Source organism: Cupressus sempervirens, chromosome 5, assembly GCF_028749045.1.
Source record: "Cupressus sempervirens isolate cs-2001-9-10 chromosome 5, ASM2874904v1, whole genome shotgun sequence".
In the NCBI taxonomy this organism is placed as follows: domain Eukaryota; kingdom Viridiplantae; phylum Streptophyta; class Pinopsida; order Cupressales; family Cupressaceae; genus Cupressus; species Cupressus sempervirens.
This window is the reverse complement of record NC_143122.1, coordinates 194,227,229-194,241,450: the sequence shown is the minus strand read 5'-3', so window position 1 is coordinate 194,241,450 and position 14,222 is coordinate 194,227,229. Positions and strand designations below refer to the sequence as shown.

General features: G+C 37.8%; 1 protein-coding gene across 1 annotated transcript in view; it reads right to left on the bottom strand.

Moving 5' to 3' along the window:
- APX3 (ascorbate peroxidase 3) overlaps positions 1–14,222 on the bottom strand; it is a 119,771-nt gene that overhangs the window by 81,648 nt on the left and 23,901 nt on the right. Inside the window, exon 3 of the mRNA XM_089829087.1 lies at positions 12,607–12,656. Coding sequence (XP_089685213.1) covers positions 12,607–12,656 — 50 coding nt within the window. The remainder of the gene's footprint in view (positions 1–12,606; positions 12,657–14,222) is intronic.

The following is a 14,222-nucleotide window of genomic DNA, read 5'->3' as shown; positions in this document are numbered from 1 at the left end:
GAGCGACAAGGATAGCAAGTTCCTTAGCACTTTCTAGCAAGAACTTTTCAGATTGTCCGGTACAGAGTTGACACCCAGCACGAGTTATCATCCCCAGACGAATGGACAGACTGAGATAGTTAACAAACGGGTGGAAAGTTATCTCCAGAGCTATGTAGCAAGATAGCAGAGAGCCTAGGTTAAGTGGTTGTATTTAGGAGAGTACTGTTACAACTCTTCCTACCACATGTCCATTCAGATGTCTCCATTTCGTGCTCTCTATGACAGCGAGCCCTTGTCATTTGTAGACTTGGCTTTGCATGACAATAGGGCACCTCCAGCACGGGATTGGATACAAGGTCAGCAGGATATCCTTAGATCTCTTTGGGAGAACATTCTACAGGCTCTGAACCAACAAAAGATGTACACTGATCATCGTCGGACTAAACGGAGTTTTGAGTTGGGTAACTTAGTTTATCTTTGTCTCCAACCATACAGGCAGAGTTTGGGTTTTAGTTGAGTAGATTTAAATGGGAAATCCTAAGGTTTTAGTCACTTTATTTTATGGGATTGATATATAAAGTACTTTATTATTTAAAGTCACTTTAGGACAAAATGACTTAAGTGACTAAAAGACAAAATAGTATTTTATCCCACATTGCTAAGATGTTTGTATCTCCCAATACTTTGAGGTTACTTAAGAAAGCATTTTGCCTTGGGATTACCACCACAAATGAATATATGATAATTCTACAAAATTCTAATGGTTGCTTAAGTGTGATTGGATTCTTCCTAAGGATGAAACCCCTTAAGGGAAGTAGTGATACTATACGCAAACCTAGTATTCACATGCAGGTTCTGAGATAACAGTAAGTGGATACATTTTCTTTAGACTTCTGGAACACACCAGCAAGAAGCAGGCCTTGGTATTGAATTTCGTAGAGGTATTGAGCATAATCTGGATACATATATTGGATACTTATCCAAACTAGGCATGAGCGACGATCAAAGGTTGATTAGCATCTTCATATCGAAATAAGGGTCAATAGCAGTGTACCTTCATTCCAAGCGAACAAGGCAAGGATACTCATAGGAGTAAACCACAGTGGTAACATGATTGCCAGATAGGTTTGAGATAGGCAGTGGCTCACGGGCTTGCACCAGCAACAAGTCAAGTTCAGCATTCACGGGTCACGAGCAGTTACCATGACTGTAACCACATAGAATCTGGGAGATGTGAAGGTGAAACCATACAGTGGGTTCAAGACATAATACACATGGATAGGTTGGCTGAGTATTGGAAGTGACATTGGGTCGTATCTTCTCTGCAAGTTTCGACCACCATACCGGCATACATAGAAAATCACTGGTCTATCATTATCGTTTCCCCCGTATTTGCTTGGTTTTGAACATTGTAATCCCATATACGGGACTGTGATTCTGTCATCAGTTTAGTAAAACTTTAATTAAAAACGTTGGCATTGTTTAATGTGTTCAAGTTGCTGGTTCTGTATTTAGTTGAGTTTTGGGTAAAATTGATTGTTATATTCTCTTATCAATATTTGTTCAAAGAGATAGTAATTTGGGAATGCAATCACATTTTTGCTTAAAGACTAGTTCACATAACAATTGTTCGACGAAATTCTCGTAGCCAAAGTTCAATATTTCGAAGCCAATCCAATAGAGATCACTACATATAAAAAGCCATGTTGTAACTCATGAACTGCAACATGTGTCCTGGGACATGCAAAGAGTCCTACTACGACAAGATTTGCTCTCTCTCTCTCTCTCTCTCTCTCTCTCTCTCTCTCTCTCTCTCTCTCACACACACACACACACACACAAAGCTATCAGTATAATTAGATCTGATAAGCAAAAGGACTAGTGAATTTTTTTCTAATGTTCGCTTTCCTAAGCACTTCAATATGGAAGACCCTTAGCCTACATAGTGGGTTCCCGTAGCCTGATGTGTTAGGGTAAGGTAGCTCATGATTTGGATAATTTTCCCTTACATACTATTTTAGTAAATTTGTTCCAAGCAATAACAAAGATAATTATTAGTGTTACTATTTTTAGATTGAATAATGGATGCAGTTAATGATGTTATCTCAATATTTGGTATAGTCTAATGTTTTTCATTTAAATATTGATAAATTATATAGTAGTAAAGTTAAATTAAAGATTGGGTTGGGGGCCTAGTTTGTTTGGCGAGCACTTTCTGTGGTAAAGCACAAGGTCATGAGGTCTAGTCTCCCTCCAAGCCAGATGGTATCAAAGGACTAGCGCCCTAGTGTCACCAATCACATTAAAAAGTCTACTCGTCACACAATTTATAAGGGATCCTACACCTGATTCCTGTAAAAAGTTAAATTAAAGACTTAACTTTATTGTTATTTTAATTTATTTAAATGTGGAGTATATGGGCACCTAAACAATAAAGTGTTAAAAATTAATAAAGGATCCTTTTGGGGGATGAAGGCCAGTTTTGAGGGAGACAAGGTTTTAAAATAAAAATTAATAGACATCTTGGTTGAGCATGGAAAGAGGATATAAAAGAAATGTTTAGGTCTGTTTTCCCTCTAGGGTTAACAGAGATTAATTGCACACATAAGTATATTACTCAACAATGGGTATAAAGAGAATATAACAGCATTGTATTCATCAACTGATTGCTACATACAAGTTCTCCATACAAGCGTGTCGCATTCCAAGAGAGAAGTGCCTACATATAGTGTCTGAGGGGATGCAAGGCGAACTGTCGCATCTGCATAACTTCCTCGGACGGACCAACTATCTAACTACTCATTTTCCCAACAATATTCCCACCCCCCCCAAAAAAAAAAGAAAAGTCGTCTCTTGGCGACTAAAAACTGACAAAATAGGAGACAACTATACAAACATATCAAGAAAACAGAAACTAAGGGGGAGGTTGCGCCCCTGGAGTGTTCAGCAACTAGCGCAACTCATAGACCTAATTCGTGCGGATGCGCAAATCCTTCTGAGTCCTCGTGTTGAGCTCTAAGGCCTCTTTTAGTAAGAGTGCAGCTTCCATGGCATGAGCTTCCCACTACTTACAGGCTTCTTTAGCATCTTCTAGCCCTTTTCTGCCTGCTCCTTATTTTGTAAGAGTGTTGCTCGCTCTGCCACCCAAGCTGCCTGTTGGCTAGCCAAATGAGTAGCTAGCTCCTCCCGAGCCTTCATCTCGACCTCTTTAGACCTCTCAACCAACACTTTGTCTGCCTTCGCAAATCATTGAGCATAGTAGGCGTCTTTATATGCCGCTACTATCTCATGTGCAAGCCTCTCCATGGTGTTGGTGACTAGGTGACTAGGTGACTAGTCCCAACTTAGGTTTTGTAGCCCAGTCTACCAGCGTTTCCAACATCTCTACTGCTGGCCACCCTCTTGCCTCAAAGCAAGAGTGGAACCGCTCAAGGCATGCTCACCTTATGTAGGCCCAGATCAGCTATAGTTCTCGTGTTTTGGTCAAGGCATGTTGTCCAATCACCCGACCTCTTTCCAACACATTCTCTAGAGCTCTGATGTATGTCCTAGATCTCTCCTCATCTGATCTGTTGGTCTGAATCAATCTCCATGCCTCCTATTGCAGCAACTTCCACTTCCGGTGCAACCTCCCCATCAGGCACATCCTCGAATTGTGGACTCTCCTCCTGTGGTCTAGTACTGCTGCTTTGCACAAACCCTCTTCTCGCCGTGGGGAATGAATGGAGGGACCGACATCAGCAAGAGTGAGTCGGAACTGACGTCTCAAGAACATACTAGCCTGGTCCATCACCTGGACATCAACCATCTTTGGTTGGGCCGACTGCGCCACGCTCTGTGGTTCAGCCAATAGGGAAGAAGCAACGATCATGACTACCTCGGTGCCAATGACCTCTAATCTGACCTGGGGCTTGGGATAGCCACTCTCATCTGCTTCTGCCTGGTGTATTTCCATCGCATTGAGGCTAGTCTGGTCAGGGATAATGTCAACTACCTGGCTCTCAACTACCTGGGAGGGCACTTCAATTATCTCCGTCCCCATCACCTACTTAATCTCTATGGTCGGCGCCGAAGTAGGTGTCATATCAATCTTTAGCCTCCTTTGGCTGAATGGTGGAATGGAAGGAGTGGCAATAGTGGGTGTCAAATGTGTTGTCGCAAGTAAAAGAGGTGGTACGAACAATGACTTAGGCAAAGACAGTCTGGGTCACCTCTGTCTTGTCCTCGGCTTGAGAAGCATCTCTCTAATGTAGTCTCCTCACTCGCCATAGTATCTTCGCAGCCACTATTGCTGTCACCCATGCTCAATCCCTATATCAATCTCATTTGGCCAGGTATTATGCCCCCCGTGTCCAAGTGTCGCCAATAGAATACTAGAGGTTCTCCTTGAGCCAATTTGCCTTATAGCGGGACCTTGAATACATCAGCCGGAATTTGATGAAGTGTGGCTTCTAAAAATAGCCCAATGGCATGGTGGGGCATGTAAAATGTACGGTGTTGCACAGTCATGAATTACTCCATTCAATAAGCAAGGATAACTACCCAATCATATACCATCACGTTCACGATGTCATTCAAGAAAACAATGTGGGAAGGCGCTATTTGAAGCCCTACTTGCTCCTATTAGTCGACTCTTTATCACATCTATGATACACCGCCAATGCCCTTCTTTGATAAAGTCACATCTCAATCCTCTACTCTTGGTACCCTTTATGACAGAATCGAATTCATCCACCGCGAGGTCTCAACCCACCAACTTCACCCAGTACTCCTTCCAATCCTATGGGAGTTTGTGATTTGTGGTTACCAGCTTGCGGCCTCCTTGGCTGGGAATACCAAGGACTCAAGTATAATCACGTGCTTTGAACAAAATCGTGATAGGGTGCTTTTTACATTCAAATGAGCTCATCTTGCTATGTTTGTTATATGATTCAATTTGATGACATCAAGATCCGACATCTCTTGCCACCATCACCTACACTCACTGCCATTCAAGCCTTCAAATTGGACTGTATAGTGAGAAATATCTACCTTCTAACTAGTTTTCTGCACTTTCGGATGCACCTTTTGTTTCTTGCTACTAGACAGGGCTCCTGGGCTTGGTCCTCAACACGGACTCTCGAGGCCAAAACTCTTGTATTTTTGTCCATATTAGAACTCCCTACTTCCAACTAGTCCTTCCACTTTCACCTCTTTCTTGCCAACGGCTTACTTTAAATTGTTTAACCATTTCTTGTTTTGTTGTGTTGCAACAAAAGCGGTTAGGGCTGCCCTCGAATGCAATCCAGTTGTGCCTTCTTCGACGACCACGACCTTCACACTTCATTTTCCCTAGGGACAACTTTTGTGCATTGCCTCTCCACAGGTGCTTCCCTTAACTGCGGTTTGGTTCCATGTTGTTCACTGCGGTGCCTACCACTTGTCCTCGAAATGACAGCGAACTTGGTCACGGTACGATATATATGGTGTGCCTGCGGTGTCCATCAATTCCCTTTTGTGCATCCGCGGTGGTTTCCATCTCTCCCTTCAAACTCAGGTATTCTCGTCTATGTGGCTGGTTGCTCCTCCGTGTACGGCTAATAAAATCTGCCCTATGTGCTCCTCCGGACTTCTTTCCGTCCTTGGCTCTAGGTTTTTCTCTCTCCCATAGTCTAAAGTTGCCTATGAAATACATTTCTTTTTCTTTTTTCCTCCCCCACGGCCCATGTTTTATAGGTGCAGAACTATGTCCGCACGGTGCTCCTTCGCAGGTCCCATGCCAGTGTCCGCAGAACCACACAGTGTCCACGGGACATCTTGCTGATTGAACTCATTCATCCTATGGCATTGTAATAAAATGAAAACACTTGCAAGGATTGTCTTCTATATTGCTGAGAGATCCAATCTGGAGGATTAACTTGTGTTTCATGCAGAGATCACAGCCAAGCTTATTTGTGTATTACACATTCAATTTGCACAGAGTTTATTGCATATCATATTTTTGGAGATCCACTGGAAGGAGTTTGGACGTGTTTGCTTTCTGTTTACATATCATTTCGCTCATGTATATCATCCTTGGCTGGCTATACTTACCTATGAGTGGCATGAGGATTTGGAGAGGGCATCACTGGAGGAGTTTGCTACTGTTTGTGGACATCTAGGGCCTTTGCTCTCAAAGACGTCCAATTTGAGGTCTTGGGAGTTGAATCTTTTTGAGGGTACCATCCAATTTTTCTGATGCCACTTTGCAGATTTCAATCGTGTGAATGTAAATCAAGCCTATTATCAGACTGTTATGGTAATGGCTATTTGCAGATTTGGGGAATTCTAATCTATATATTTTTCTTGCAGGTGATAATCAAATTGAAATGGATATGAATTAAATCAATACTGAAAACTGTTAGCCAAGTCTGAATATAATTCAATCACTGCTCTGAAGTCCCGATCTGAAGAGATAGAATCATTTATGAATTTTGATTATCTAGTCCCTTGGATTCGGTCCTCTTATATACTCATATCAATAGGCATGAATTAGACGGTCATATGAAGAACTCTTCTAAAAGTCCCGTTCCTTAATCGGATATTTTTAGTTAATAAACAAATGTTCAATATGACATCTGATCTGGATCATTCACTCGATCCAATCTGATTAGTATTTGATTGATATTTTGCAAGGTTTTAATAATCAATCTCCAAGATATAGTGTAATCTGAACATACAGATTTTCATGCTTAGTTTATTATGGATACAGTTGGATACAAGAGTAATCTCTGTGAGATTGATGACAAGATAATTATTAGACCTATGTATATATGTGTGTATGCATGTATATCAGTTCACGTGGTGAACTGATATACCTACATGCACACACCTATGCATACAGTTGCCACAACTATTCATGTATCTGACCGACGCTATCATATCTCAACGAATCCAAAATCAGCCTTATGTATTTCCAAAGTAATGCTTATGCTTGTATTGTGGTTTTAAAGCATTTTGCTTATCTATGAATTGTTTGTTTGATGATATATTGTAAGCCTAACTCTGAAAATAAATCTGAATTATATTATTTTGTCTTTGTTCCAAAATATTGTTTTCTTTTTGAGTTGTTTCATTGCTACGAGTATTAAATGTCAAACAATTCTATTGCATATTGTTTATGCCAAAAGTGAGGAAAATAATAAGAAGGATTTAATATCTAATTACTATTACTAAATTCAGTTTGGTCTAAATGTCAACCCAGGGGCATAAACTTGCAAAAGATGTCATGGCTATATGTGCAAGGGTTGTAGCTAGTGGGATAAGTGTTGGTCAAATGCAGCTAAAAGGATTGAAATAAAATTGCACTTTGCCAAAAACTGTTGTAAATACTATTTTATACGTAAAAGGCAACAGGAACTGCAGATATATTCAAATTTTATAAGCATAACTTTAAAATGCTGATATCTGAAAATAACAGTGCTCAATAAAGTAAGGACAACAGTTAAAAGACTTAACATATTATTTAACATCACAACCTCACAAATAGAAAATAACACCACAATCTTACTCAACAAGGTTCCTAATTAAAACATAAATAACAAATAGCAATTAATACATAAACAGATTTGATCAAAACAAAAAACCAAACTGTTGAAAAAACAGAAACCATTAGACATCCCAAGAAGTGGGCCCTGCCTTCTCAGTATGCTGGGTGATGGAATAAGAAAACCTTTCTAGGTTGGTTTGATCATGCAAAATGTTGTTTTATTTATCTAACATTAGATACAAATCTTCCTTTCTTCTTATCACACGGCACATATTTATATAATGAATATGCTGCAAGTGTTTCTTATTATCACACCACTTGCTATTATTTGTGGTTCACATTTGACTGTTTTATTTGTTGACAACAGCTTAGCCTAAAATGGAGGAACTCATTTAGCTCATGGTTACAAGAAACTAGACTATTGTTTTTTATGTGAGAACATTCTCATCAAAAAAATTGAAACTAAAGAATAATTGGTTATAACAAGATAACCAAATTATTTTACGAGAAAATACATATTTTAATAATGTTTGGAATTAATTTGCTAGAATGTGCCCATGGGCAACAGGAAGGCAACAAAGCCTGCATTATTCTCCTTAGATTAGCATATGACAGGGTATATTTTCTTAACATAGCAGAAGCAAATATGAGTAAATACAACCAATACTCATTATTTATATATTTTATCTGAGACTAGATTAAATTATACTTATTTATTTATAATTAATCATATGCAGCATAAAGTGGTAAAATGAATTGGTAAAGTATGAATGGGTATGAAGGCATATGAAATGGGCTAAAATATAACATGAATGGCTCTCATCACATATCTCTCTTCTTCCATAAACACGCTCAACAGAAAACAAATGAAAAAAGAGGGGTGTGTTACGATTTCCAAATGAACTGTTTCCATTTTACTGTCAAAAGCCTTAAAGCAATTGTATCTCTAATATTCTCAAACCTCTAATAGTCAATTGAACATGTGTAGTTTTTCTTGACCTCTTCTGATGTCATATATTGTTTTCACTTTGGTGATTATTAAGGTGTTGTTTTCTATGTTTGTTATCTCTAATTGGAAGTTTCCTAGGTTCTTGTTTCATTTTACTGGTGTTTAGGCAGTCATAATCTACATGTTTAGGCTTTGTTGGTCTCCTTCATAGATAAGGTTTTATTTTCATGTTCTTCTCCCTTTTCCCCTTTCAAGGGACAAGTGAGCTCATTGAAATCAAGATAGCAGACTTTCAGTTTTCAAAATTGATCTGCAGGTCATGTCCTACACCTGCTATTATGTCCATTGTTATGCTCCATGTGTGGCACGATATAAACAAGTTCCATATTAGGTCCTACTCACACTTGCATACATAAGCTTACTTGGGTCATTCATTTTTTGCATCTCATTTCATAGGATTACAACAACCACTGTGATCTTAATCTGTCATCCATTTTCAGCTTTGTCTAATAATAATAATTTCATCATTGTATATTCTACCAGTAATGCATTTCATAACTTCTATAGCTTCATAGCATCCACATTGCTTCTCTCTTCTGTGAAATGATTTTAATTGCAAATGATATTTATCTCCCATGGGTTAATAATCAGCCCTCACATAGTATCAAAGCTCTAGATCTACAATTCCCTTATCTCTTTTAGGCATTCAGAAAAGAATTTTCAAGCAGTGCATCCCACTGCAAAATGGACCTCACTATTGACTCCAAAAGGCCCGCAAAGCTATAAATTGACATATAACTCAATATGTTGTGACATTGAAAGAATTTGACCATTTCTTGGAGCGTTTGCAAAATTTTGTACTGATGGATTGTAGTGTTCTACCCTGTTTGCTACTGATTTGTTTGCCTTCTTGCTCTAGTCACCAAATTAATCATACATTCCAACTTCTCAGTTTATGCTCAATTTCGTTTAATTGTTTGCATAATTTCTGAAGCTGAAAGATTTTGATTGCAGAGATATTGTTTTCAGATTGTAATGGTTTCATATACATTCACTAGCAAAGCTTTCTCACAACATTGTAAGGATGCAGTGATTTAATTAATTAAAATAATCAATTCCACTTCACACAGATGTTGTGACAGAGATAGAGATGATATAGAAAATTGTTTTAAGTCAAGATGGCCATCTAATCGTTGCATAATATCAAGATGACTAGTGTGAGTTAAGGTTTGAAAATTTAAATAAATGGAAGTCTCTTGCAATTGAAGTTTTGAAGTCATTGCCCCACTATTCCAGCCCAGTCAGAGAGGAGATATTACATTAGATCTTCCTTAGACTGATATCGGCCACTTAATAACCATTTCTCCCTTATGATTTGGGAACATGAATCCATTAGTTGCTGCTGCCATCTTCAATATTTATGAATGATATGTTGTTATCATCGAAGATTATTATTAATCCTTCAATTAGTTAACTCCTTTAATCGATAATCTTAATTATTATTTTATTATTGATCAATGCTTTCATAAACTTCATCAATATCATTACTTGTGGTGCAGGGCACCTAGGTGACTTGAGAGGTCATCTGATCTACTTGAGGGAGACTCGTGATGGAACAACATGGGGTGATGATCCACCTCATTAATATGTTGGTTTTTGCTTGTTTGTTATATGGTTGATCCTTTTGTGAGGTCAAGGAACTTAAGATGCATATATAAGCCTAAGTTCACCTAGTCCTAAGGATCTTGTTTTTTGTTGTTTTAGCTAATAAACTAACACTAGGTGTGTTTTATGAGTCATTACATCATATTAGGGTCCTACGAGTTGCAAGTGTCCAAGTGATTAAGTTCTAGGAGGCAATAGTTGAAAAATTGCTTTTTGCAAGAAAAGTTGCTGACAACTTTTTGACAATTTTGACAATTTTTGCATAAACTATTTGGATTCTAATACCCTCAAGGAAGTCACAGGTGTGATGTGGTGTACGTTCAAGCATTTTTGCATAAAGATTATACGGATTTTCTGAGCATTTTTCTGTTGTACGGATTGGGAGACCAAATTCAGTTGCATGAATTAATAGGTTTCTGAGTCTAGATTACATCGCATTTGATTTCATATTAATTGGTTCAGTTTGAAGCAAGTTACATCAGTTTTACTGCAAGTAGGTTTACTAACCCTGAAATTGAGGGTTTCAATGAAGATGTGGCCCTAACCCGCAATTCCACCATTGGTTTTTCATGGCCTTCTGGAATTTGTAAGGTTAGGGCATGTACTTTAAGATTCCTAAGTGGTGGATTTTTCTCAGAGAGTTCAAGGGTCAAATGAATGTGTCCTAGGCTGAATATTGCTATGTATTCAGTCAAGAAAGTGCTGATGTCGTGGGCAGGCGTTCGAATGAGGCCATAGAACTTGGTGAGTGATCATTTCTTGGTGAAATAAGTTAGGTAAGGCCTTCTACAACAACAAACCGAACCTAAGTACCCATCTTTGTTCATTACCAAGTTTTCCATGCTTGATTTGACCAATTAACCCCTGAAGTAGGTTGGGAAGTTGGTGTTTGGGGGATTGAAGGAACTTCCAAAAGGGTATCTGAAACCCTAGTTTGTTTACCAAGTTCTGTGGGAAAAGCCCAAGTCACTGCCCTAAAACCAGTATAAAGGCTACAAGGGAATTAGGCCTCTTAAGAGCAATTTTGCATAGTAGAAGTTGGGGAAGCCAAATAATTGTAGAAGTCCAATCCTTGAGTGTCCCTTAGAATGTTCCAAGTTTGAGTCGGGTCCAAGGAATAGTTTGAAGTCCATTTCCTAGTTTGTGCTCATTTTTCCATTATTGGTCTCTAGAATCACTAAGAGGAAAAGTTGCTTTGAAGGCTGGAAGATTGAGTAGAGGCTTGTGACCTTTTAATAGGTTGTTAAAAGGAGTCTTTAAGGGCTTTAGAAGAGTTGATAAGGTAGAGTTACCTTAAGGTGTTGAAGTTTATGGTCACACTAGGCTTTTGGTGTGAGCACTCTGCATCAACTTGTCAATATGCTGAATCGATACTTGTCTTGATGTTATTCTCTCTCTCCATAAACTAGCCTTGGTCAATCAATCTGCCCAACATGTCATAATGCCTATAATCTCAATCAATAGTCAATTTCTTCACATCATTGGTCATGACTAATCTGATCAATGTGTGATTATCAAACTTTCTCTAGTCATGTCAACCCTTGACATGAGACTGAAACATTATAGTGAAGACGCTAGTATCGTTATCCTTCATTAGAAGATCTTCAGTATGTCTTGCTATAATGCATCTTAAGCTTTCATACGACCAATGAACTAAAGTAATCTCATGTCAATGCTCAATACTTGATGGTTGATATTATCCAATATGGTTATATTTGATTAGAATGCTTAGATGGTATTCATGTCATCCCCTTGAACCTTCTCCACGCAAGAATGAGTAACTTCATCTCATGGAGATGCTCTCTTTACTTGGCATGATGAACATGTTGCTATCTATCTTTGTTTGTGAAGAAGACTATAGCCATTATTCACCTTGGACTCTGACTTATCCCTTATATCTCTAAGGGCAATCATCTTTTTCATGAGACATCACAATTCTCCGGATACTTTATCTATCTATGCACATTTCTACTATCTTCTATATTGTTATAGGTGTTCAAGGTCTGCCATTCCTTGACCACAAAAATATTTTATTGTTATTATGATAGTATTGCATGTATGGGGACATCACATGAGCATATGTGGGCTGCGCAACTAGGCAGTCTGGTAAGACTCCTGGTTTGCTGCACTCCACAGTCTCCCTTATCTGCATACTGCATTGCAGTGATCTATATTTCCATGTCAAATTTATTAACAGGCAGCATTCTCTATGGAGTAACAATACTGTTCAGTATTTACAAATGATGTTCTCACTGGAGTTAAAGACCATTGAGACAATACTTAATCGAAAAGAACAATCACAATTCAGAAATATAAAATTGAGAAAAATGAGGTCATTTTTTATTCTATTGGAATCACCATATACATCATTCAAAGAAAGCTTGATCTATAAAATTGAAATACTCTAGCATACAAAGTTATTTTCAAAAATAAAAAGCAAAATTTATCTGTTTTGACAACATAGACCAATCAATTCCATATGTTATGCTGGAAGGTTGCTCACCTGGTATAGATCAGCATATGTAATATTTGGGTGCTTGCCTTTGATTGATTCTGACACAAATACAAGCAAAAAAAACAGAAAATTTCTTCAGAGAACACATCTTATGTCTGAAATAGCTGTAAAATATTCAAAAAAAGTAATCATCTAAACAGTACTTGATAATCTACAAAATAAACAATAATATATGTTAGGAAAATTGAAGACATACAAGCTAATAAAGAGGATATATAATCAAGGCTATCTAATATAAACAAGCACAACGATGGCAACAGGCAAATAATCACTGGTTTTCTTCCAAAACAGGCAAGACATTCCAAAAGTTTTGAGAAACTATCTTTCTTGATTCAATAATGAAAGTATCCTCAAACATCCAGCTTTTGGTCTATTTGTGCAAACAGATGCTTGCAGAAGAAAGCCAGATTGGGTGCTCTTTTATAAAGGCAAGAAAAGCAATGAATCACATGATACCTGAAGACCTTTGGAGTCATTTACCATGCATTAAATAAGATACACAGAATAGCATATGTAAAATTAAATGAAATGTCATCAATATAAACATAACAACAAACGATCTACAAAATATGAACCATGGAAAGAGAATGTACTACCAGATTTAAGTATTCAATAAATTCAAGGACCCAAACTTCCAATACAGTATACTAAGAAATCCTGTAGGTAACCAATGTTGATCCAAATAAACAAGGCACCAAGGATCCTCCAGGACTGTAACCACTCAACCCCCGATTTAATTGTATAACTGTGCACAATCTGGAACTACTTTAGAACAAAAAAAATATAACCCAAATTGGAATGATCAAAAAAACTGGCTTTGAAAAAAACCCACAGCAAGACATTCCAAAAGTTTTGAGAAACTATCTTTCTTGATTCAATAATGAAAGTATCCTCAAACATCCAGCTTTTGGTCTATTTGTGCAAACAGATGCTTGCAGAAGAAAGCCAGATTGGGTGCTCTTTTATAAAGGCAAGAAAAGCAATGAATCACATGATACCTGAAGACCTTTGGAGTCATTTACCATGCATTAAATAAGATACACAGAATAGCATATGTAAAATTAAATGAAATGTCATCAATATAAACATAACAACAAACGATCTACAAAATATGAACCATGGAAAGAGAATGTACTACCAGATTTAAGTATTCAATAAATTCAAGGACCCAAACTTCCAATACAGTATACTAAGAAATCCTGTAGGTAACCAATGTTGATCCAAATAAACAAGGCACCAAGGATCCTCCAGGACTGTAACCACTCAACCCCCGATTTAATTGTATAACTGTGCACAATCTGGAACTACTTTAGAACAAAAAAAATATAACCCAAATTGGAATGATCAAAAAAACTGGCTTTGAAAAAAACCCACAACAACAGATTGAAATACTGCAGGGAAGAGTTTGTCAAATGAACAATAATCACAACTACATAATAAAGGACTTTTTTTAATGGATCACATGTTTCGCTTTTCATGACATCAATTAAGGATGTAGATAAAAAGGGAATACCAAATGGATGCCATATGAAATAGATCCTTTTTTCGAAAGACACAAAACGTTGTAGTGAAATTGGAGTAGTCACCAGCTTAGAAAGTCAACA